A 26,020-nucleotide genomic window follows, 5' to 3' on the forward strand; every position below is an offset into this window, starting at 1 on the left:
CAGCATTTTATGTTACTGAAAAGGCAATATGGTGTAATGGAAGGAAACCAGGTTTCACAGTCAGACAGATGCAGATGTGAAAACCAGTGAATCTAGAACCTTGACTAAGTAACTTTACTTCTCTAAATTTCAATTCCATAATTTGTACAGTGAAGATAACAAAAATCCCCTCAAAAAGTATTGTAGGAGTAAATGGGATAATGCATGTGAAGTGCCTGAACTCAACAAGTACTGTATTTCTTTATTCTACAGAATACATGTATGTATATATATTTACTAAAATGCAGGCAAGATGTTTTACATTATAATTTCCAGTAATGCTATCAAAGTCTAGATCAACCTGATTAAAATATCAACTTACAACATAAAGTGCTTTAAAATACTGTGGTCATAAGAAATATGCAATCATATATTGTTCTGATGAGTATATTTCTTTGTTCCTATGCCTTTTCCTACTGCTTAAAAATTATTTGCTAGAAAACAAACCTCTCCATGGTTGAAAAAGTAGCACAGCACTGTAATTAGACCTCCTAGTTGAGTCCCACTGTAAAAAAAAAATTGTATACAACTATAATTCATATTATGAATTTAGTTTTTCACAAAATTATTTCTTAGAATTTAAAAATCATAGGTTTCTATATTTAAAATTTCATAGTATTAAGCCATAGAAAATATTTAATGAAAATTTCAAAAGTAGCCACATATTTGTTTTAAGCTTGACTGTGCAAACTTATAAAAAAGTGTACATATAAATTCCTACTGTATAATTTATTAAATTTAAAATATTTTCTAAATAAAATACATAAGGTATAAACATGAACTATTTTGCTAAAAAACAAACCAGACTTTCAAGTCTATATACCCTTTGAATATTCTCAATGGAAACAAATTACTATCTTTTGAAATTGGATTTAGGTATGAAGATGAAGAGTCTAACAGGTTCATTTAGCAGCTATTTAGAACTGTCTAAATTACTATAACTATTTTTCTGTTAAGTCCCAAAGAAGCAACAATATAGAAGACAAGAATAATGACTAAGGAAGGCTGGCAATCATCAAAGAGGGAGAACCATTTCTTCAAGTTGCCTTTTCTGTGTCTGCGTGAACGTCTATGTCTGTGAACACAGGTGCCCAGACCCACACTTACACCATGTTTTAATGTCTCCCTACATAGCCCCTTCCTTGCCCCAATTCTCTAGTCCCGCACATTCGAAGCACCGTGGAAAGGAGGTTCTTTATCTGTCTTGCTCCTCGTTGAATCCCCTGCTTCTCAAACATGGAAGATAATATTTCTTGAATGAATGAAGAAGCAATGAGTAAAAAAACAAGCAGAGGAAAGGTGATTGACCATTTACAAATTTTCACTAAAGGAAATTCCTAGGGTGCACTTCCAAAGGGAGGAAATTGAGAGGAGGAAGGTGGGAGAAGCAAGAGCAAATGATGAATACAGGATCTGCAACAGGTGGATAAATCTAAACCAGAACAATAATATTGACTGTTATGGAGGGATAAAAGGAGTACTAAACTAAAACAGGTAACAACATATAAGTCAAAAGGAGTGTTTTGAATTAAAGTGTTCTAAAATTTCTTGTACTGTTCAGAAGGAGAAACTTTTTCAAGTTAAATATGCATGCTAACATTTTATGGGTAACCAGTAAAAAAAGAGAAAAGGAATAGCTATCTTCCAACTTAGTGTCAGTGGGGAAGGGTGGCCAGAGTATTTCTTTTGTTTTTCATATGCCATAATTTCCAATATCCTCACAGTTTTGGTGACATTGTTATGTCTACTATCCTTCTTAAAGAGTGAAGTGTAATAATGAACTTGATTTCCAGAACTGTGTAATGAAGTTAGCAAGGACCATCACCTCTTGAGCAGCTCTTCTAATGAAAATATATTTTTTTTAAAAATTTCAGTCACTTTTGTGTAATATCTGCTTTACTTAAAAATAAGAAAGAATAAGAAATACAAACTATTTTCCAAAAAAGGCCATTTTTAAGCCTGCCAATGTAATCTTGAATTGACCCTTTTCCATCAAAATCCTTCATCACTTTTAGATTTTATAACCGTGAAATGTTATTTTTGCTATGCACCATATATATATGCATAAAAATTTCTAGATAGTTTTTAGAAAAATTATAATGTGAACATCCATATAACTACCACACAAGTATTTGAAGTAGAAAATTGATGGTACCAAGTACCCACTTGCCACTTCCCAAGACATCCACGATCTGGATTACTAATATAGCAACCTCCATACACACCCCAAACAGTATCATTTAGATTCCCGTTTTTAAAATTTATACAAATGGAAGTATACGATATTCTTCTATTTTGCGGCTTCACTCATTTGACATTACACCTGTAAGATTCATCCATATTGATGCATGCAGTTGTAGCTCATTCATCCTCATTGCTGGAGCTATCAAACAATGCTGTTACATTCTTTTTTTTTTTTGTACATATTTCTGGATGTACATGTGAAGAGTTTCTCAGAAGTATATACTAAAGTTGGAATTGCTCAGTCATAGGGTATCTGCATCTTCAAATTTACTAGATAATGCATACTGCGCTAGTTACACTTATTTACAGGCCAACCTGAGGTGGATGAAGGTTCCTGTTGCTGATCTTAATAGATGTGAAATTTTATCTCTTTGTGGTTTGAATTTCTATTTTCCTGATAACTAATGATGGTGGAAAACTTTACATATATTTATTGGCCATCTGTAGCTTCTCTTCTGGGAAGAATCTATTCATAAATATGTCATCCATCTTTCTATTGGGTTCTCTGTCTTCTTAGTCTTTGTCTTACAACTTGAACTTAAGTTCCATGAAGACAGAGATTGTCTGTTTTTTATTCTCAGAACCTAGTTGGCATCCTGGTCACAGTTGGCATCCAATAAATATTTATTTTAACGAATGCAATTTCTGGATACTATGTTGGGTATATGCTCTGAAAATATCTTCTACCATTTTTTTTGCTTATCTTTTCATCCATAGAGTATTGAGGAACTGAAGTTCTCTTCATAATATTTATCAGCTGTTTTCAGATCTGGACTTTTCATATCTTAAGAAATCCTTTCTTATCCCAAGCTACTATTGATGATAGCCTACATTATTTCTAAGCATTTTATAATTTTAGCTTTCACATTTGAGTTTTTACTCCACCTGGGACTTATTTTTTATATGGCTCCAATTCCTTTTTGTTTCATATAATCTCCCAAGTATTTCAGCACCACTTTGGACCACTTATTGAGAAGCTTATCCCTGCCCACTGACCTGAGACATCAGCTATCCTGTATCAAGTATCTTTAAATGTGCATTTCTTCTGGGATTTATTCTTTTCCACTGATCTGTCTATCTCCATTCCAACATCACATTCTCTTACTTATATTGGCTTTTTTATATGGAAATAATTAATAAAGCAAGTCCTCCTACCTTCTTCAAGATTGTCTCAAATATATTTTGCCCTTTGCATTTCTGAATAATTTTTAAATCACTTTCTCAAGGTACACAAAAAAATTGTTGGAATTTTGATTGGTATTACATTGAATCTATAAATCAATTTGGGGATAATTGTTATCTTTTAATATTGAGTCTTCCAATCCATGAACATGGTGTCTCTCTATGTTTATTTATATCTTTCTAAATGTCTAATAAAGTTTACAGTTTTCTCATTGAGGTCATATACATCTTTTGTTAGATTTATTCTTAAGAACTTCATGTTTTAAATACTCTTCTAACTGGCATCCTTTTAAGTTTTCATCTTCTGTTTGATGCTAGAATATAGAAACAAAATTTATAATTTCTGGATTTTTAATCCAGAAACACTGTAAACTTTTCTTATTAATTTTAATACTTCATCCATAGTTTCTTTGGATTTTCTATATACAAAAAATGAGTCCAATTGTAAGAAACAAAAACCTGGGAAAAGTGGCTTCTACTGTATGGATTTTTATCCTACCACTCAACAAGAAAATGAAAACTAAATGGCTGCTGCCATTGGTTCAGCAGCATAATGATGTTAGGGCAGACATATCTATTAATTTTATGGCCTTACCCTTATGGTCACTAGGTGGCTGCGGTAGTTGCAGGCATCACATTCAGTTCAAAGCAGGAGGAAACAGGGAAGAGTACCTGAATCTATCCTTTTATAAGAAAAACAAAAGCTTTCCTACGTGAAACCTCACAGGCTTCCCCTAGTTTTTCACTGGCCAAAATTAGCTCCTATCAACATCCCAAGGTACAATGGAGACTCGGAAAGCAGAATACATTATTGTCACAATTAACTTGGTCCCCTCACCTGAGACTGGATACACTGACCCTCCAAACAAAACTGTGGTACTCACTCTACTCATAATGGGCTGGAAAACAAAAAAGGAGGAGGTGAGGGAAAATTTGTGTCACCAAAATAGAGGGTGTTTGTTAGTGCCAGTTCTCCAAAATTTTGTAGTGCCTGTCTCATAGGAATTGGTTTTGTTTTCCAAATGACTTCTAATCTGAAAAGAAAAGAAAGTGGTGGGGACGAAGTTTGTATGGTTTAGTTCTCCTCGTGTGACTGCTTAACCGGAAACAAAAATCCATTGGCACCTATAATCTGAGCCTGTGAAGTTCTTTTAGCAGTTACCATAAATACAACACGTGTGATGAAATAAGACCACTGTTAAGTTTAATATTCATTTAGTTCTGACGTGGAGCAATGAAAAATGACATACAGTCCAGGTATATCATTAGTTATGGTATCTCATGCTGAAAACCTCATCTGATACCTATCTAGTTAAATTCCATGTTAGGAGATTGAAATGCAGAAAGTTAAATGTTCATTACCTTCTACCCTAAGAGAACTGGAGTCAGACATTTCTTGTTTCAACAAGAAATTGATTTTTTAAATTTCATTCTGTTGCCAAATATCTCAAAAGTAATGGGGAGTTTAGTCACATTTGACTGTTGTGCTCTGAAAGAGCCAAGCTTGGAATCTGTGGAGATGACCTGGGAGGGAGGTTTCAAAGAAGTGGAGAGATATTTGCTGAGTTACTCACCCTGCATCCAGCAACTTACTCATGAGTTTTAGTAGCTGCTCTTTTCCACACTTACATCCTACATTTGCTATTTTTGGGCAAAACATTATTACAATTACCTAGGTTCCTTTCTTTTTCACCTTTGACTGTAACATTCCTTTTGTGTATTCAATAATGGAGTTTGTTTACCTATTTTATTTCAGCATATTCTGAACAAAGATCTTTGTCTCTTTCTGTTGGACTGTGTATACTGTGAATGTCTGTTAGAATTATACACAGTAAAGTTATTGTTTTCCTTTAAAAAAAAAAAACTGTGGTACTGTTACAAGAAACATAGGCTGGACAATCTGGTCTACCAAGACGAGGGCATAAGATGCTCCAGAGCACCACTGCCCCATAGAATTTTTGAACAACTAGCAAAAAGTGGCAGATATATATTCCTCAAAACTCCAAAAAACGTTAAAGGGCTGCAGAAACTGGGCAATTACTGAATAAAGAAAACACTGCTTAAAATGGTAGGAGAAGCTTGTGACACTCTAGATGGTCCCTCCCCAGAGCAACTGGGGATCCAGCCTGTGTTCCCACTGTGGGTCCCTCGCCCTATTCTGTAGGGAGCAGAGAAACCCCTATGTGCATATTGGGATGCCTTATGGCAGTGCCACTCTACTGGGTGGTGCCTGAAAGACTGAAACAGGAAGCTCCTCTCAGGGTCACCCTCCTAGAATGTACCCTACAGGCAGAAGCAGCTTGGGGATAGCTAAAGCAGTGTAAGAAACAAGCCAAAAAAGGCCTGGGGAAAAGGATTACCAGCTTTAAGTCATATAATAGAGCACTAGGAAACGGACAAAGTCTATTTCACAGTGAGTAAAGGCGGCATTCAAATTCCTGTCAATGGGGGAATTCCAAAGGCCAAGAGCAGCACAAGCCCAGGTCAAGACACTCGCTAAGAAAAGACCAAGATGTTCCTGCACTTCAATTTTGCCTCTGACTGAACTTCTCAAGGGGAAAGATAAACTCTGAAGGAGAGCACTGGACAAGACAGGCACAATTTGCAAAGATTGCTAATGTTGTATATTTTTTATCCAGCTGGCATCTGCTGGTCCTTTGCTCCTGGGTTGTGTTCCAAAATGGCTTTCTCCAAAATGTCTCTGGGCTTCTGTCTCTCTTAGCTTCTCTCTCTCATCTCCTGTGCTTCCTTGCTTGTTCTCCCAGGGCATTTCTCTCTAAGCATCTGGGGGTCCTCTCTTAGCTTCTCCAGGGCAAACTTTGGGCTTAGCATTTCCAAAGGTCCTTCTGTCTGCATCTCCAAGCATCTCCAAGCATCTGGGTCTGTGTTGGCTTTTTGCTTCTCCCAGGGGCAAATTCTGGTTTACCTAAGTTAACTTCTCCCCAAAATGTCTCTCTCAGCTTTTCTGAGCTCCTTCTCTCTGTGAGCTCTAGTAAAGGATTCCAGTGATCTAAGACATACATGGAATGGGCGGGGTCATACCTCCATGGAAAATGAGCTAATCAAAAGGCTGCACCTATGGTTGGGTGGGTCACATTTCCATGAAAACAACCTAATCAAAAGGCTCTACCCAACCAGATTGGATTAAAAGATCATGGCTTTTCTGGGGTCCATAAAAGTTTCAAACCAGCACGAGGGTATATGGGAAGGTTGTATTTTTTTTACATGACTTTCTGTAACTCTATAACTTCTCTAATTAAAAATAATAATAATTAATTTTTTAAAACGTTATGCTAAGTGAAAGACACCAGACACAAATTGCCAGCCAAGAATTTAAAAAAAATAAAATATAAATAACTCTATAGAGACAAAATGGATTAGCAGAAGGATAGAGGAATTGACTGCTAAGGAGTATGGGTTTTGTCTTATTGGAGTAATGAAATGTTCCAAAATTGGTAATGGTGGTGAATATGCAACTCTGTGACTTTAACAAAAGCCACTGACTGAACACTTTGGATGGATTAAATGGTATGTGAATACATCTCAATAAAAGTGCTTAAAAGAAAAGAAACAGAGCCTAGGAGACCTCTGGGACATCATCAAGCTACCAATATATACATTATGGGAGTTCCAGAAAGAGAAGAAAGATAGAAAGTGCAGAAGGAATATTCAAGGAAATAATGGCAGAAAAATTCCCACATTTAATCAAAGACATGAACAATGCATTCAAGAAACCCAACTAAAACCAAAGACGATAAACTTGAAGACAACCAGGCTCAGAATCATAGCAGTCAAACTGTCAAATTCCAAGGCCAAGGACGAGTTCTGAAAGCTGCAAGAGAGGAGCAGCATGTTATGTACAAGGGAATCTCAGGAAGATTAAGTGTCAGTTTCTCATCAGAAAATACAGAGGCAAGAAGGCAACAGAATGAAATATTTAAAGTGATGGAAAAAAAACAACTGCCAACCAAGAATTATCTATCTAAGTGCCAATTTCTCATCAGAGACCATGGAAGTTTCTGTCTTTCAAAAATGAGGGAGAGATTATGATATTTCCTATAAACAAAAGCTGGGGGAGCTCATCACCATTAGACCTGCCTTACATGCCATGCTATAGGGACTTCCTCAAACTGAAAAGAAAGGACACTAGGCCAGTGGTTCAAGGTGGTATAGAGAAATGAAGTCAGCCAGTAAAGGTAACCACATGGGTGATTATAATGCCAGTATGACTGTATTGTATTGCTTGGTATGCAACTCAACTTTTACTTCTTACATGTTCCAAATAGCAAATGTATAAAAAGTAATGATAAATCTATGGTTTTGGACATACAATTTTTAAAGATATAATCTGTAACAAGTACAACAAAAAGGTGGGGAGGATGGAAGGGTATAGGCACAATGTCTGTGTATGCAATTGAAGAACGTCGGTATCAAATCAAACGTGATTGTTACAGATTAAGATGTTAAATTTAAGCCCATGGGAACCACAAATATGAATGTATGAAAAATATATACAGAAAGAATAAGAAGGGACTCAAATGTTACAAAACAAAACAAAAATCAATTAAATATGAAAGTAGGCATTAATGGGAGAACTGAGGGACTTAAAAGGTATAAGCTTTAAAAAATACATACATAAAAATGGCAGAAGAAAGTCCTACTTTGTCAGTACATATTTTAAGTGCAAATGAATTAAACTCTCCAGTAAAAAGGCAGAGATTGGCAGCCTGGAACTACATGCTGTTTACAAGAGGCTCTTCTTAAATTTAAAGACACAAGAAGGTTGAAATAAAAGGATGGAAAAAATATACCATGCAAATAGTAACCAAAAGAAAGCTGGGATACCTATCTAATATTAAATAAACTAGATTTTAAGTCACAAACTGTTTTAAAGGACAAAGAAAGTCACTACATATTGATATAAGGGTCAATTCAACAAAAAGACATAACAATCATAGATATATATGCAGGAGAAATAGTTGGCTCTGTATTAATATAAGAAGACTTGAAGACACCACTTTCAATAATGAATAAAACAACCAGACATAAGATCAATAAGAAAATAGAAGACTTGAATGATACTAGAAACCAATGAGACCTCACACACATACATAGAACACTTCACCCCAACAGCAGCAGAATACACTCGTTCTTCTCTGATGCACACAGATTGTTCTCCAGGGTAGATCAAACGTTATGTCACAAAACAAGCCTCAATAAATTTAAAAAATTTAAATAACATAATGTATTTTCTCTGACCAAATTGGATAACAGAGGGAGTGCTGGAAAATTCAAAAATATGTGGAAATTAAATGCACCCTTTTTTTATTAGAGAAGATGTGGGTTTACGGAACAACCATGCATAAACTACAGAACTTTCACATACCACCCTATTATTAACACCTTGCATTGGTGTTGTACATTTGTTACAACTGAAGGAAGAACATTTTAAAAATTGTAATAACTATAGCCCATGGTTCAACTTAGGGTTCCTGTTTGTGTTGTAAAGTTTCATGGATTTTTTTTTTATTTTATTCTAGTACCATATATACAATCTAAAATGTCCTGTTTTAATAACATTCAAATGAATAATTCAGTGGTGTTAACTGCATTCACAATGTTGTGCTACCATCAACACCATCCACTACAAAATCTTTTCCATCACTGTACCAATTAAGCATTAACTCTCCATTCCCTACCCAACCCACCCCCTGGTAACCTATATTCTAGATTCTGACTCTGTAAATTTGCTTATTCTAATAATTTCATATCCTATTTGCTGATGACATGATCCTATACATAGACAATCCTGAGGTAATCCATAACAAAGCTACCAAAATTATTAAAGTAATTCAGCAAAGCGGCAGGGTACATGACAAACATGCAAAAATCAGTGGTGTTTCTATACACTAGCAATAAACAATCCAAAGAGGAAATCAAGAAAGAAATTTCAATTACATAGCAACTAAAGGACTCAGGTATCCAGGAATAAATTTAACCAAGGATATAAAGGACTGTTGCACAGAAAACTGCAAAATATTGTTAAAAGTAATCAAAAAAGACCTAAATAAATGGAAGGGCATTCCATGTTGAAGGACTGGAAAACTAAATAATGTTGGGATGTCAATTCTACCCAAGTGATATACGTATTCAATGCAATTCCCATAAAATTCCAATGGATTTCTTTACAGAAATGGAAAATTCTATCATGAAATTCATATGGCAGGGTAAGCAGCCCCAAATAGCCAAAGTCATTGTGCTGGTTTGGATGTATTATGTCCCCCAAAACGTCATTATCTTTGATGCAGTCTTGTATGGGCAGGAAACATATTGGTGTTGATTGGGTTGGAGACTTTTGATTGGATGTTTCCGTGGAGATGTGATCATTCAACTGTGGGTGAGATCTTTCACTGGATAATTTCCATAGAGGTGTGGCCCCACCCATTTAGCATGGGCCTTGATGAGTTTACTGGAGCAGTATATAAGCGCAGACAGAAGGAGCAAGCTTGCTACAGCCACAAGGGACACTTGGAAGAACGCACAGGAGCAGAAAGAGAAGCTGCAGCTTACAGAGACATTTTGGAGATGGCCTTTGAAAGCAGACTTTTGCTCCGGAGAAGCTAAGAGAAGACAAATGCCCCAAGAGCAACTAAGAGTGATACTTTTTGAGGAACTGCAGCCTAGAGAGGACTGTCCTGGGAGAAAGCCCTTTTGAAACCAGAACTACAGAGCAGAAGCCAGCCACATGCCTTCCCAGCTAAACAGAGGTTTTCTGGACACCACTGGCCATCCTCCAGTGAAGTACTCGATTGCTGGTGCATTACCTTAGACACTTTATGGCCTTAAGACTGTAACTGTGTAACCAAATAAACTCCCTTTTATAAAAGCCAATGCATTTCTGGTGTTTTGCATCCCAGCAGCATAAGCAAACTGGAACAGCCATCTCGAAAAAGAATTCAACAAAGATGGAGGACTGACACTTGCTTATTTTAAAACTTATTACAAAGCTACAGGAATCAAGACAGTGTGGTACTGGCAACAAGGATGAATGGAATATATAGATCAATGGAACTGTATTGAGAGTTCAGAAATAAACCCTTACATCTGTGGCTAACATATTTTTCACAAGGGTGCCAAATCCACTCAATTGGAAAGAACAGTCTCTTCAACAAATGGTGCTGGGAAAACTGGATCTCCATTTTCAAAAGAATGAAGGTGGAACCCTACCTCAAACCCTATAAAAATACTGACTCAGAAAGATTCAAAGACCTAAATATCATAGTCAAAACTATAAAGCTCTAGAAAAAGATATAGGGACATATCTTCAGGAGCACAAATTTCTACAACTTTACACCAAAGAGCAACAAAAGAAAAAAATATAATAATGGGACTTCATTGAAATTAAAAATTTTTGTGCATCAAAGGACTTCATCATGAAATTAAAAAAAAACAACTAAGAATGGAGAAAATATTTGGAACCCACATATCTAATAAGCATTTTTATCCAGAAAATATAAAGAAATCATATAAATAAACAACAAAAGGACCAACAACCCAATTCTAAAAATGGTCACAAGACTTGAATAGACAGTCTCTAAAAAAAGATATACAAATGGCCAGTAAACACACAAAAAGATGCTCAACATCATTAGCCATTAGGGAAATGCAAATCAAAACCAATAGATACCATCTCACACCCACTAGAATGACTGCTATTAAAGAAAATGGAAAATAACAAGTGATGGAGAGAATGTGGAGAACTAGGAACACTGACTCATTGCTGGTGGAAACATAAAATGGTACAGCTGCTGTGGAATACAGTTTGGCAGTTCCTCAGAGTTAAATATAGAACTACCATAGGACCTGGCAATCCCACTTCTGGCTACATACCCAAAAGAAATGAAAGCAGGGGCTTGAACATATACTGGCATTATTCACAATTTCCAAAAGGTAGAAGCAAACCAAGTGACCATAAACCAAATGAATGGATGAACAAAACATGGCATATATAGACAATGGAATATTATTCAGCCCTAAAAAGGAATGACGTTCTGATACATGTGACAACATGGATTAACTCTGAAGACTTAATGGGAGTGAATAAAGCCAGACACAAAAGGACAAATACTGTCTGATTTCACTCATGTGAAATAATTAGAATAACCAAAATTCATAGAGTCAGAAACCAAAATACAGGTTACCAGGGGATGTAGTGGGTATAGGGAATTGGGAGTTAATGCTTAATTGGGACAGTTTCTATTTGGGTTGATGGAAAGTTTTGGTAATGGATAGTGGTGATGGAAGCACAATATTGTGAATGTAATTAACACTGCTGAACTGTATTTTTGAATGTGGTTAAAAGGGGAAATTTTAGGTTGTATATATGTTACTAGAATAAAATTTTTTTAAAAACCCATAAAACAAGAAAGGCTGGCAAATAAAAGTGTTGCCACAACTGACATACATTTTCTTTTACTGATGTGTTAATTAATTTCACATTTACAGAGACAAAAATTTGAAATAAACTTCTACTAATGCCAACCAAAGATCCCCTCTAATGTTTACATGTTGTAACAGGAAATTTACACGTGAACTAGAGGCATTCGCATTTAAAATTTTGTTAAGGAATCTGAATGAGTTTAAAAAGAAAAATAACAGTCCAACAAGGATAAAACAGAGGTCTTCAAGATATTATTTTAGTGGTATCTCCAGTTTCTGGCTACATAATATTGGCTAAGTTTCTGAAATATCACATACATCTATAAACTCCCCCACTATAAATCAATTAATCTCGTTGACTGCCCTTTTCATCTAACAACAAATGTAAGCCAGACCTCATAAGCCCACTGAAAGATCTTTTAATACCGTAGTCTTACCTCAGGTATGCACCGAATAGGAAGAACAATCCCAACATTAAGCCATTTAAAATAAAAATCACAGCAACATAAAAGCAAGCAGGGTCTCCCAATCCTTTGAAAAGACAGAGATTATTCAGGAATTAGTGAATAAATGACTATAAAGCAATTGGGTGTAATTATCTCAGTGCTTCATAATCAAAAGCCCATGTATTTGTAGAAAGCATTTGCTTTTCAGACTGCTGCTCTCCTTAATAATTACATTTACAATTTCCTCTTATATGAGTTATTATATTGTAATGATTTGTTGGCCTCACATTTATTTAGGTGATGCTGTAATTGTTCAGTATCTGGAACTGGCTGGTAACTTTATGAATTACAAGAGAAAATGTGTTGCATTATTTTTATCTTGCAGTAGGCTAGGATGAGTAAGATATGATGCCTGACCTCAAGGAGAAGCTTTAGTCTATATGAGATGATCTGGCTATTTGGTCCATTATTATGTTTAGCTAGAACATTAACATATCCCATATATACGATAGTGTGCTGTGTTTGTATATGTGAATGAGTGTGTGCATGTAGCACTTACTAGGTGCTTTACAATCATTACCTTGCATAATTCTCAGAACAAAAACTACAAGCTCACTTGGCATGTCAATACTTGTTTTTGATGGTTGGAAAAAACCACACATAGAAAGCTTAAGTAGCTTGACAAAAGTTATTTAGCTATAACTGGTGGAGCCAAGATCTGGAGTCTGTCCTGAAGTCTGTCCTTTCTGGTTCCTTCCACTTCTCTGACCACCGCTTTTCAGACTGTTCCAGCAACCTCTCTTCCCTTATGCACCCATCACTGGCCCTCTTCTTTTCTCACTCTGCATATTCTCCTTAAAAAGACTCTATCCTCTTCCATGGCTCCAGTTATCACCTATATACATATGACTCCAGATCCATCTTCAACCCAGATCTCTGTTCTTATCCCTGCACTTATCTACCCAGATAGCCATTTGACATCTCCACTGTGAGGCCTCACACGCACCTCAAACAGATTCTTCCACAATCAAACAGCAATTTGAACCTGCTCCTTGTCAAATGTTTCTCACCATTCAAAGAAACGCAATTACTGAAGCCAGAAACTTCACTCTCTGTCATCTCTCCCATAAAATAATGACCATGTCTTGTCAATCCTGCTTCCAAAATACCACTCACATCCATGCACTTCCCTGTCAACTGGGTGTAATTATCTCAGTGCTTCGTAATCAAAAGCCCATGAATTTGTAGAAAGCGTTTGCTTTTCAGATTGCTGCTCTCTTTAATAATTACACTTATAATTGAGAGTAATGACTCACTGAGAGTACAACAGCCTCCTACCTGGCTTCTTGGAATGCATTTTTATGTGCTACTAATATCTTTTCCATACATCTGCCAAAATAATGTTTTTAAAATGCAAATCTGTTAAAATTCTTCAAAGAAAAAAGTAAGCAATCCTGGGCCAGTGTGGCCCTACATGTTCCAACCCTTGGTTACACCTCCAGCATCGTTTCATGTTGTTTTTTCCCCTATCTTTCTGCTCCAGGAATTCTAGTCTTCTTTCAATTCCATCTTTCCTCGGGACCTTTGAATATGCTGGTCCCTATTCTAGAAACACTTCTCATCCCTGACTCCTACCCTCAGCAACCCTGTACCTTCTTATTTACCACATCCATCACAGTTGCAACTACCAGCACCCTCCGAGAGCATGAACTCTCTGAGGGTAAAGCCCCTACGGGGTTCAACTCTTGTCCCAAGTGACCAAACACTAACCTGTCACTCAGTAGGAACTTAACAAACACCATATATGTCCCCATATAAGGCAATTTTGTCTACCCTTCAGAAGAGGTTATACCTTCTAGACTGAGTCCTTACAAATGTCCTCATTTTATAAGGCACTTTCTCAAGTCCTTAATTTTGTAGAAAAAAAGGATAATTGCCCCTCAATTTCTGTCAATACTATTTTAGATATTATAAAGATCATCTGAGGTAATCAGTAAAAAGTAAGGGAAATACACAATCATTATATATTCCAAGAGTTGAATGTTATTGTAAACAAGTCTGAAAAACTGCATTTATAAAATATAGTAAGTAGCCATGTTGTGGAACACATGAAGAGATAAAGAAACAACAATCATGTAAATGTTATCGCAAATACACATTTGTGGCTTGGAGTAAGAGTTTCAATGGTATCATACCTGGATTCAAAAAGTACTGAGATGCAAATATCTTAAATAGAAGGGACTATTACATATCCTGGAAAACTGCTAAATGATTCCAAAATTGGTTCTTTGACAAAAATGCCAATGTAGAATATGACATATAAAGAGTTTGATTAAAATTTTCATAGACTATGTGAATACAAAAAAGGCAGTATTTCTAAATCAATCTATTTTCACATGTGATTTTTAAAATGTGTGCATAACTAAATTAACACATTAAATATTATAAGTAGATATGTGACTGTTTAATTTATATTCCCAAAATTAATAAATTCAAACTACTTCCAAAACTTTTTTTTGTATCTTCTCATTCTGAAATGCAAGACTGACATATTTAGTATTGCCTTATACTGGAGTATATTAATATTCATATTAAATTCCAAATTAATACCCAAATTTGTAAATACATAGCCTACTCAGAAAACTACTTGAAATGGCAAAATACTCATTCAGATGAGTAAGTTCTAGGGTGTTTTAAAGAAAAAAAAATTACAGTGATTTACAGAAATTCTTAAAATGAGTCATAACCTTTATAAAATGTTATGAAAACACTAATGACAATCCAGCACCATTTTAGGAAGAAACGTGCCTTCACAGCTTTCAATTTCATTAGGTAGTTCTATTCTGGTGACATTCCAGCAGATCTTAGTTTCTATCCCAAATAAATTCATTATTCCTGTGTACACGCGATACCAGAAGGCTATGATTACCTATAAAAGATAAAAACAAAAAGATAATGGGGTCAAACACATTCTCTTCATAATAATAATTTCCCCAAAATAGCATTTTATGATGACTGTATTTGACATTATTATTTCTGACAAATTTATTCAAAATCATTTTGCTTAGGATATAGTCATTTTTAAGTACCATATATACACATACATTATAAACTGAAGTAGTGTATTATTGAGTAATTCACATCTACAAAAATAGATGTTGTAATCAACGTCTCTGTAATATACTCTTGTAATCAACTCTGAAGTGTAAATAACAGTAGCTGTAAAATGAAGTACAAAAGTATATAATTAAAATATGAATAGCAAAATGCAAAGATTCACAGAAACATTTCATGACTAACTCAGGTCCCTTAATTTATTTTCTTTAAAAACAACTGAATATGGAATAGCTCCTGTACACATGAAACTATGATCAAACAGAAGATTTAATTAAGCATTTCTTCCCATTCTGCAATCCACTATAAAAATCTTTAAGATGAGTGAAAAAACAAACAGAAAAAATTACAAAAAAAAAAAAAAGAAAAAGAAAAAACAAAAACCACATGCCTTCAAGATTTAAAAAAATATAATCTTATAGATTTTGGAAAATAATGCAAGATCATTGCAAAAAAAAGTAAAAAAATAAAGAGTTCAAATGAGAAAGTCAGAACCACCTAGAACTAACCACTTTAAATATTTGGTGATCATCCTGGTTATCTCCCTAATCATATAAAAAAAGCATGTAGAGTTATTCAATATTACATAAGGAGACCATATTAAAGATGTAACATAATGCACATCACTAAATGACATCATACACATCCTTCCACATCCAGTAAGCATGGATCCATTTACCCCTTTGCTATTACATTTTTTTAAACTGACATTTTGCTACAATTTATCATTTGTATTCTTAGGTATTTATCACACATATAGAAAAACCACTGCACTAAGGTGAGTGCAGCTTCCTGAAAGTGTCCTTAAAGGAAGGGGATGTGCCCATATTCACTCCTTCTCCTTCCTGCTGATGGGAATAGCAGTGATGGCTGGGAAACCATGAGACAGAAACTGTACTGAGGATGGTAGAGCCAATGGAAGGAACCTGGGTCCCTGGTATCTGTAGAGCCCCTGATGACCTACCTACCTCTGTTAGAAATAAAGTTTATATTGTTTAAGTAAAAAAAAAAGAAAAAATAGAAAGGGACTTCCAAAACCAAATCACTGAAATACCTAGAGCCAACATCATAATTAGTGGTAAAAGACTGAATGCTTTCTTGCTAAGATTGGGAGAAAGTACAGAACACCTTTTCCTATCACTTCTATTCAACACTGGTCTGGAGGGTCTATTTAGTGCAGCGAGGCAAGAAAAAGAAGTTAGCAAACTACAGATTAAAAAGAAAAAAGCAGAACTGTCTTTATAGGTAGACAACATGAACTTGCAAGTAGATAACCCAAGCAATCTACATAAAGAACTAATAAGCGAGTTTGGCAAGGTTACAAAAGACATAATCAATAAAGAGAAGTCAATTTATTTATAATACTAGCAAAAAACGACCCCAAAATGCCTTCATTTAGAGGTTGCCAGGTAATAGGGGAAAAGGAATGGGGAGTGACTGCTAATGGATATAGGATTTCTTTTGGGGGTGATGAAAATGTTCTGGAATTAGATAGTGGCGGCAGTTGCACAATCCTGTGGATATACCAAAAACTACTGAATAAGTATGCTTTTAAAAAGTGAATTGGTGGTATATGGATTATATTTCAATAAAAATGATTTTAAAATGATTTAACATTTAGACAATAAATGAATATATTCACATAATATATTTTTTTAAATTCAGAAGTACATAGAATAGAATTTCCCCACTTACCAATATTCCACCATCCCACTATCCCACAACTCCACAGTTATGCACTAATACCAATTTGATGTGTATCCTTTCAGTCCGGAATTTTAAATATATCCAGTGTTTTTAAATACATCCATCTATCTACAAACATATATATTATTTTCAGTGTAACAGATTCATACTGTTTTCCTGCAACTCATTTCATAATACTGTTTTAGAAATTACTCTACATCAATAAAACACGAATCCATTTCATTCTTTTCAATGACTGCATTGTAGGTGTCATAATTTAAAATCATCCTATGAATGAATACCTTTTCACATTCTTGTATATAAGTCTTTGAAAGACAGATTCCTATAGCTGAATTTCCTATGTGAAATTGTGAGGGAGTGGACTGTAGTGGTCTAAAGCATATACTCTGAAGCCACATTATCTAGCTTCAGAATTCTAGTTCTACCATACCCTACCTAAGTGACTTAAGCAAACTGTTTAACCTCTCCGTACACCGAGATTCTCATGTGTACAATGGGATAGTAATAGTACCTACATCATAGAATCGTTCTGAAAATTAAATGTAAAGCACATTCTAAGAACTATTTATGTGTTGGCTATTATTCATTTTTATAATTGTCAGTCATCAAAACGTACTCTAAATTGTTATATTTGGTGTCACTGAAGGGGCATATAGATTAATGAAACAATTTTAGAGTCCAAAATGAGACACATTTACATAAAAGTATTTTTTATGATAAAGGTTGCATATTAAAAATCAGCATAGAAAGGATGGATTATTCAACAAGTGGAGGACAAATACCTGTTTGGAAACCAATATTAGTTTCCCTATTTCACAGTATATACTGAAATATATGCTAGACAGATTAATGAGGTAAACATAAAAATACTTAAAAAGGTAGAATAGTTTTATAATCTTGAGGTGGTGAAAGTTTTCTAAGTAAGAACAAAACCCAGATTCTATAAAGAAAAGGCTAGAAAACTTGATTAAAAATATACAAATTTCCATACAGCAATACGTTACCAAAATACAGTTAAGTGAATAACTTAATAAAGAAAATTGAAAGACTGGATATTTTGCAATACATTTAATATGTAGAATATATTAAAACTCTCAAAACAATAAAATATGTATCTGAAAATAATTACACAAAGATTATAAAGGACAATTCATGGAACATGAAATATAAGAAGCCAATACATATTTAATTCACTAGCCTGTAATGAGATCAATTTTACTAGGCAGATTGTGTTGGGAGACTGTTCTCTATGGGTCTCATGTTTCCACACGTCTTGAGAGCAAGAACTGACTGCACTTTGTTCTGGACCATCCTTCTGAAGAAATTTCTATAGTGAGCAGCCTTGGAAGAAATAGTGTCTTCCTCTCAGAGCAAAGAAGAGGTTTGCATACAGCCCTGGAAAACAGACAGTGCCTCATTTTGGAGCAAAGGGCAGGCATACTCACTGGCCATCACCAAAGATCAGGTTCCTCCTCTATAATGCAACCAAACATATATGCAGGTGTCATCAGCTCCTCTTTGCAACCCTGTTGTAGCTGGGGCCCAGAAAACTGGCATAAAAATTCAAATACTCTGGTTTCTACTATTGCCATGAATAATAAACTTTCTTCTGTCACCCAGGATCTTGTATCTTCTACTATCATCCATGAAACTGTGGCAAGCTAACTTGCTAGCTTGCATTAATTGCATAAAATGTCATACATCTCACAGTTCTTGAAAATTTGCTAAGAAGTAAAAAGATTGGTAATATCCAGCATTCGAGAAGCTACAAAGAAAAAGTGCTTTTGTTTGCTGATAAGTTTTTTAAAAATCCTATTTCACTCAGTATTAAGTTTCTAAGATTCATCCATGTTGCTGTGTATTTCATACATATTTACTGTTGTGCAATATTCCATTTTAAAAATATATCATTTAGTCTCCTCTAATGAATATTTGGGTGCTGCCCCAAGCTGTGTAAGATGAAGTTATCTTTACGCTCTACCATGCTTATATCCAGGGACACCTGGAGTCTGGTACTGACCATTGGCTAAGACAAGGATAAGATGGGTTAGCCGGTGATTTCCAGTGTGTGCCCGGGGCCAGCTTGCTTACACTGTGTAGAAATATGTAGATCAATGGTTTACCCCTGGTTTAACCAGCCTGGAAACATCTGTCTGAGCTCCCCTAAGACCGAGATTCCTTCACCTATCTTGGAGGTGATATTTGAGTGATATTGGTGTGTAGATTTCTACTTTTGTGCTGTTTTAAATCAGGTTCAGATATTGTGGCAGGCAGCCTACAAGACAGCGGCCAGCGGTGCTTGCCCCTGGCATTCACGCCCTCATGTACTCCCTTGCCCTTCAGTGTGGGCTGGGCCCAGCGACTCACTTCCAACACAGAGAATACAGCAGAAGTGATTTTATGTCACTTCCAAGTTATCTTGTAAAGACTGTGGCTTCTGTCTTGGATGCTCTCTCTCGTAGGGTCTCTCTCTGGTACTGTCCACCCAGCGGCTAAAGTTGTGGGTCAGCCCTGAGGTGAGGCCCCGACAGCCACCTTGGAAGCGGATCCTCCAGGTCCTTGGCCTGGAACTGATGACAGCATCAGAACTACCAGCGAAGCCGTGCCCAGACTCCTAGCCCACAGAAACTGTGAGATAATACATGTTTGTTATTAGCTGCTAAATTTTAGTCACTTGTTACGCAGCTGTAAAAACCTAATATAGGTATCAATGTTATACTTGCTTTATGAAAGGAATTAAGATGTTTTTCTTCATTGTCAATGCTATGGAACAATTTATAGTTCTTTTACATCTGGTAGAATTCCTTCTCTGAAACCATCTAAGCATGGTGCTTAATAACTTTCTGTATATTCTCTATGGAAATTGGTTTACTTAAACTTTCTAAAGCTAAGGGGCTCAATTTCTGTAATCTGTATGTCCCTCAGAAATGATCTAGGTTTTTGAGTTTTATTTGCACAGAGTTGTTCAACATAATCTCATGATATTTTTAAATTTTTTTCTGTTTCAAAGGTTTATTTCCCTTTTGTCATTCCTTAATTCATATACTTGTGCTTTCTCCCTTTTGTCTTGATCAGGTTAGCTATCAGTTTGTCTGTTTTTGTTATATTTTCCAAGAAAATAGGATTTTGATTTATTGGTCTGTTTTCTCTAATCTCTACATTCATTAGTTCTACTTTTATGATTTCCTTCTTTGGGCTTTCTTACCGTCAACTTTCTTCTTTTTTAATTTTCTGAGCTGTGGTTTTAAATTATTAATTTTGATTCTTTCACTGTTACTAATACAAGTGCTATGAATTTTCCTCTGATCTCACAGATTCTGTTATGCAGTGTTTTCAGTGTCATTGTTTTTTTGTTTGCTTGTATCTCCCCTTTCACTCAAGTTGTTTAATAATTAGAAGGTGCTTTTTGTTTTCTTTTGTTTTTTTAATTTCCAGAGGGGAATAACCTTTCTGTTTTGCTGTTATTATTTGCAACTTCTAGGTTTTTTGCAATATCATCAGAAAGTGTTATTGGAAATATTTCTATTTTATGGAAATAACTAATGTTTTCTTTGTGCCCTAATACATGATCAGTATTTTGACTGTGTGATGGGCACTTGAAAAGATGCACATCCTCTACCTCCAGGTGGACATTCCACATACATGCATCAGACCCACTCGGTGATTGCAGCCCAGTTTGCAGTACGTGTGTCCTTGCATTGCCATCTGCTGTGCAGGCTCAGTGTGTATGGAAGGGACATAAGAAAGAAGTAGCCAAACGGAGGTGGGAGACTGAGTGGTCAGTACCTGAGTCTTTTGTTTATGCATATAGTGAAGAGAGACGGAGTGAGAGTGTTATCTGGAGAATTTCCAAATTTCCAAATTAATGGTAATAAAAGAATACCACAGGAGAAATTCAAAAGTAATTAGAATAAATCATAATGAAAATTAAATAGATCTAAATGTGTGGAATGCTTAGAGAGTCATTTATAACATTAAAGGCTTAAAAAAGAAAAATGGTTTTTAATCAAGGATATAAATATCCACTTTAAAAAGTTAGCAAAAGAAGATCAAAGTAAATTCAAAGTAAGTAGAAGGAAGGAAATAATGAAGGTAAGAGGAGAAATCAATGGAATATAAGACAGGAAAACAACAGAGAAAGATCAGTGAAGCCAAAAGTTAGTATTTTGTAAATAGCAATAAAATGAATAAAACTCTAGCTGAATAAAAACTAAGAAAATAGACAAATTTCCAAAATCAAAAATGAAAGGCAAACATCATTATACATTTTAAAAGGATAAAAAGAGAACATTATAAAAATTTTAAGTCAGTAAATTTGTCAAATTTTAGATGAAATGGACAAATAGTTTGAAAGACACAAATTACTAAAATTGACAAAGAAGAAATAGAGATTGTGACTAGCCTTAAAATTAATGAAGAAATGGAAATGATAACTAAAAAGCCTCCCCACAAAGGAAACTCCAGTCCCTGATGGCTTCTTTAGTTAATTCTAGCAAACACTTAAAGAATAAATAATACAAATTCTGTGCACACATTTTCAGAAAATCTAAAAGGGAACACTTCCCAACTCAACTTATGAAGTCAGTGTTATCCTAATGCCAAAACCAGACAAAGATATCGTATTAAAAGAAAATTAGAGACCAATATACCACATAAATATTGATGCAAAATCCTTAACAAAATAATAGTAAATCAAATCCAGTGATAATTAAAAAGAAAAATCGTAATAATCAAGTGGGATTTATCCAAGGAACATAAGGTTGGTTTATACATCTGAAAAGCAACCAGTGTAATTCACCATGTTAACATTAAAGGAGAAACACCATACGATCATCTCAATACAACCTGGGAGCTAAGAATGATTTTTACATTTTTTAAAAGTTGTTAAGAGAAAAAGAGACCATATGTGCTCTATAAAACCTAAAGTATTTACTGTTTGGCCCTTTCATAAAGCATATGCCAAACTCTGATGTGGAAGCATTTATCAAAAATTCAATACCCATTCCGTAACAAACACTCGCCGCAAATTAGGAATAGAAGAGAACAACCTCAACCTGATGAAGGACATCTCTAAAAATCCTACAGCTAATTTTATTCTTAATGCTGGATGAGTAAATGTTTCCCCCTAAGAAGGGAAGCAAGTCAAGGATGTCTTCTCTAAACACTCCTATTCAACATTATTCTGGAAGTCCAAGACCATGCAGTAAAGAAAGAAAAAAGAAATAAATGTGCTCAGATTAGAAGGGGAGATTCTTCTAATGACACTTGACATAATTATCTACATAGAAAATCCCAAGGAATATACAAAAAAAAAAAAAAAAAAATGCCCACAACCTCTAGGACTAATAAGTGAGTTTAGCAATGCCACACTCAACATAGAAAAATTAACTGTACTATCTATATGTTAGCAATCAGCATTTGAAAACCAAAATGTTAAAAAATGCCATTTACAATTCCTCCAAATAAAACCCCAAAAACTTAGGTATAAATTTTATAGAACATATGCAGTATCTGTATGATTGTGTACTAAATTCAATGGAATCTATTTTTTTAAAAAGCTACTGAAAATAATAAGTGAGGTTAGCAAGATTACAGGATACAAGGTCCATAAACAAAAATCAATTTTATTTCTGTACACTAGTGGTCTTAGTTTCCAGGTTGCTATCACACATACTACACAGTGGGTTGGCTTAAACAATGGCAATTATTGGCTCACAGTTTGAGAGACTGAAAGGCTTGCTTCCTCCCAGGGTCTGGCTGGACATCAACCCTTGGGTTCCCCTTTTTCTTCTGTGTTCCAATGGCTTCTAGCTTCTGGCTGCTCCCGTTAGCTTCTCTCTCCATTTGCCTTTCACTCTGCTTGTAAAGGACTCCAGCAATCCGATTAAGACCCTCCCTTATTCAATTGCGCCATACTTTAACAAAATGTATCTTCAAGAGGTCCTATTTATAATGGGCTCACATCCACAGGAATGCAGAGTAAGAAAAACGTATTTTGGGGGGTACACTTTCAACCTACCACAGCTACCATCAAACAACTAGAAACTTAAATTTAAAAACAATGCCATTTTGGCATCAAAAAGTGAACTACATAGGGATAAAACTGAAGAAAGTTGTGCAAGATCTGTACCCTGAAAACAACAGAACCTTAGTAAGAGAAATTTTAAAAGACATAAATAAATGGAGAAACATGTGTTCATGGATTGGAAGGCTCAACGTCATTAAGATTCATCTTCTCAAGTTGATCTATAGATTCAACAGAATCCAAATCAAAATCTCAGCAAGTTTTGTAGAAGCTGAAAAGTTGACTCTAAAATTCATATGGAATTACAAAGGACCTAAAATAGCCAAAAGAACATTAAAACAGAAGAACAAAATAGAAGGAATGTCACTACTTGACAGTGTGGTGTTGGTATTAAAATAGATAAACAGCAATGGAACAGAATAGAGTCCAGAAACAGATCTACACATGAAAGAGCAACTGATTTTCAAAAACAGTGCCAAGGCCATTTGGTGGAAAATGGATAGTCTTTTGAACAACTGTTACTGGGATAACTGGATATCCATAACCAAAAATAATGAGCATTCATCTATATTTCTCTTAAAAACACCCACAAACACACAACATGAACCACAGACCTAAATGTAAACCCAAAACTGTAATACTTCTAGAAGAAAACATAAAAGAAAATCTTTGTGACTTTAGTTAGGCAACAATTTCTTAACTACAATACCAGATGCATGATCAATAAAAGAAAAAAATCAATAAACTGGACTTCATCAAAATCAAGAAACTTTACTCTTCAAAAGACACTGTTAGAGAATAGAAAAGCTACAGACTGGGAGAAAATATTTGCAAAGTATAAATATGATGAAGGATTGGTACCCAGAATATATAAAAGCACTCAGAACTCAATAATAAGAAAAACAACCCAATTTAAAAACAAGGTAAAAAATGTGATCAGACACATCCCAGAGTAATTTGGGCAGATAATAAAAAATATATTTACAGCCTCCCCCTTCCCAGCCCCGAGGATCTGGGGGAAGGTGAGGATGTGTTGGACATCCTCACCTGGACTGGTGTTGATGTTGTCACAAACATTGGGACTAGCGGTTTGATGTGCTGAGCCCTTGAGCATGGGACTTGCCCCTATGAAGCTCATTACCACAAAGGAGAGTCTAAACTTGCATGTAATGGTGCCTAAGAGTATCCCCCCTGAGTACCTCTTTGTTGCTCAGATGTGCCCCCCCCCCAACTGAGCCATCTCGACAGGTGAACTCGCTGCCCTCCCCCCTACGTGGGACCCGACTCCCAGGGGTGTAAATCTCCCTGGCAACGAAGAACATGACTCCTGGGGATGAATGTGGACCCAGCATCGTGGGACTGAGAGTATCTTCTTGACCAAAAGGGGGATGCAAAATGAGACGAAATAGTTTCAGTGGCTGAGAGATTTCAAATGGAGTCGAGAGGTCACTCTGGTGGACATTCTTATGCACTATATAGATAACACCTCTTAGGTTTTAATGTATTGGAATAGCTAGAAGTAAATACCTGAAACTACCAAACTCCAACCCAGCAAGTCTGGACTCCTGAAGACAATTATATAATAATGTAGATTACAAGGGGTGACAGTGTGATTGTGAAGACCTTGTGGATCACACCCCCTTTATCTAGTGTATGGATGAGTAGAAAAATGGGGATAAAAGCTAAAGGACAAATGGGGTGGGATGCGGGGATGATTTGGGTGTTCTTTTTTCACTTTTATTTTTTATTCTTGTTCTGGTTCTTTCTGATGTAAGGAAAATGTTCAGAGATAGATTGTTTTGATGAACGCATAACTATGTTATCATACTGTGGACAGTGGATTGTATACCATGGATGATTGTATGGTGTGTGAATGTATTTCAATAAAACTGAATTTAATAAAAAAAAAAATGTGATCAGACATTTCACCAAGAAATATTTACAAATGGCAAATAAGAACATGAAAAGATGCTCAACCTCACTAGTTGTAAGGGAAATGAAAATTAAAACCACCATGAAATACCACCACATTCCTATTAGAATGTATAAAATTAAAAAGAGTGCAGTTGGGGATGTGGGGAAACTGGAATTCTCACACACTGCTGCTGGGAATGTTAATGGTGCAACCACTTTTTTTTTTAATTTTATTTTGAAATAAATTCAAACTTACAGGAACAGCTGCAAAAACAATACAAAACCCACACACACAACTCCAGCATACCGACCCCTCCCCCGATATCCGAATCCACCAACTTTAACATCCTGTCACACCACCATTTCTTTCTTTCCCTCTTCCCCTCCCTCCCTATCTATCATCCATCATCTATTACTCTGTCTTCTGAACATATGAGAGCAAGCAGTGCAATCACTTTTGAAATATACTTTCTACAGGAATGTTCACAGCAGCTTAATTGTAATAGCCAAAAACTGGAAACAACGCAAACATCCATTTGTCCGTAAATGAACAAACAAAACATGTTATATATCCGTCCTGTGAAATATTACTATGCAATGAGAACAAATCATTCATCCATGCAATAACATGAATCTCAAAATAATTACACTGCATGAAAGAAGCCATACAAATAGAGAAATACCCCATGAGCCTATAAAATTCTAGAAAACGCAAACTAAGCTACAGTGACAGAAAGCATATTGGTGATTTCCAGGGTGTAAGGAGGGGACCAGAAAGGGGCAGGATATTACCAAAAGGCACCTGGAAACTCTTGGGAATGATAGATATGTTCACTGTGGCAATGGCTTCAAAGGTGTATACATGTCAAAACTTATCAAATCACACACTTTACATATAACCAGATATTGT

At 35.4% G+C, this 26,020-nt stretch overlaps 1 protein-coding gene across 5 annotated transcripts in view; it reads right to left on the reverse strand.

Moving 5' to 3' along the window:
- DPY19L2 (dpy-19 like 2) overlaps positions 1–26,020 on the reverse strand; it is a 111,140-nt gene that overhangs the window by 73,915 nt on the left and 11,205 nt on the right. For 4 of the 5 annotated variants that reach the window (XR_005217061.1, XM_037837061.1, XM_037837060.1 and 1 more), the window contains exons 5-7: positions 15,159–15,279; positions 12,342–12,435; positions 487–544 (exon numbers count right to left, since the gene is read on the reverse strand). Coding sequence is in view for 4 of the 5 variants with exons in the window: in XM_037837061.1 (XP_037692989.1) it covers positions 487–544; positions 12,342–12,435; positions 15,159–15,279 (273 nt within the window). In the remaining variant the exon portion in view is untranslated. Of the gene's footprint in view, positions 1–486; positions 545–12,341; positions 12,436–15,138; positions 15,280–26,020 lie in introns of all 5 variants that reach the window. The other variant, XM_037837062.1, reaches the window with a different exon arrangement.

The sequence above is a fragment of the Choloepus didactylus genome, chromosome 5 (assembly GCF_015220235.1).
Source record: "Choloepus didactylus isolate mChoDid1 chromosome 5, mChoDid1.pri, whole genome shotgun sequence".
Lineage (NCBI taxonomy): Eukaryota > Metazoa > Chordata > Mammalia > Pilosa > Megalonychidae > Choloepus > Choloepus didactylus.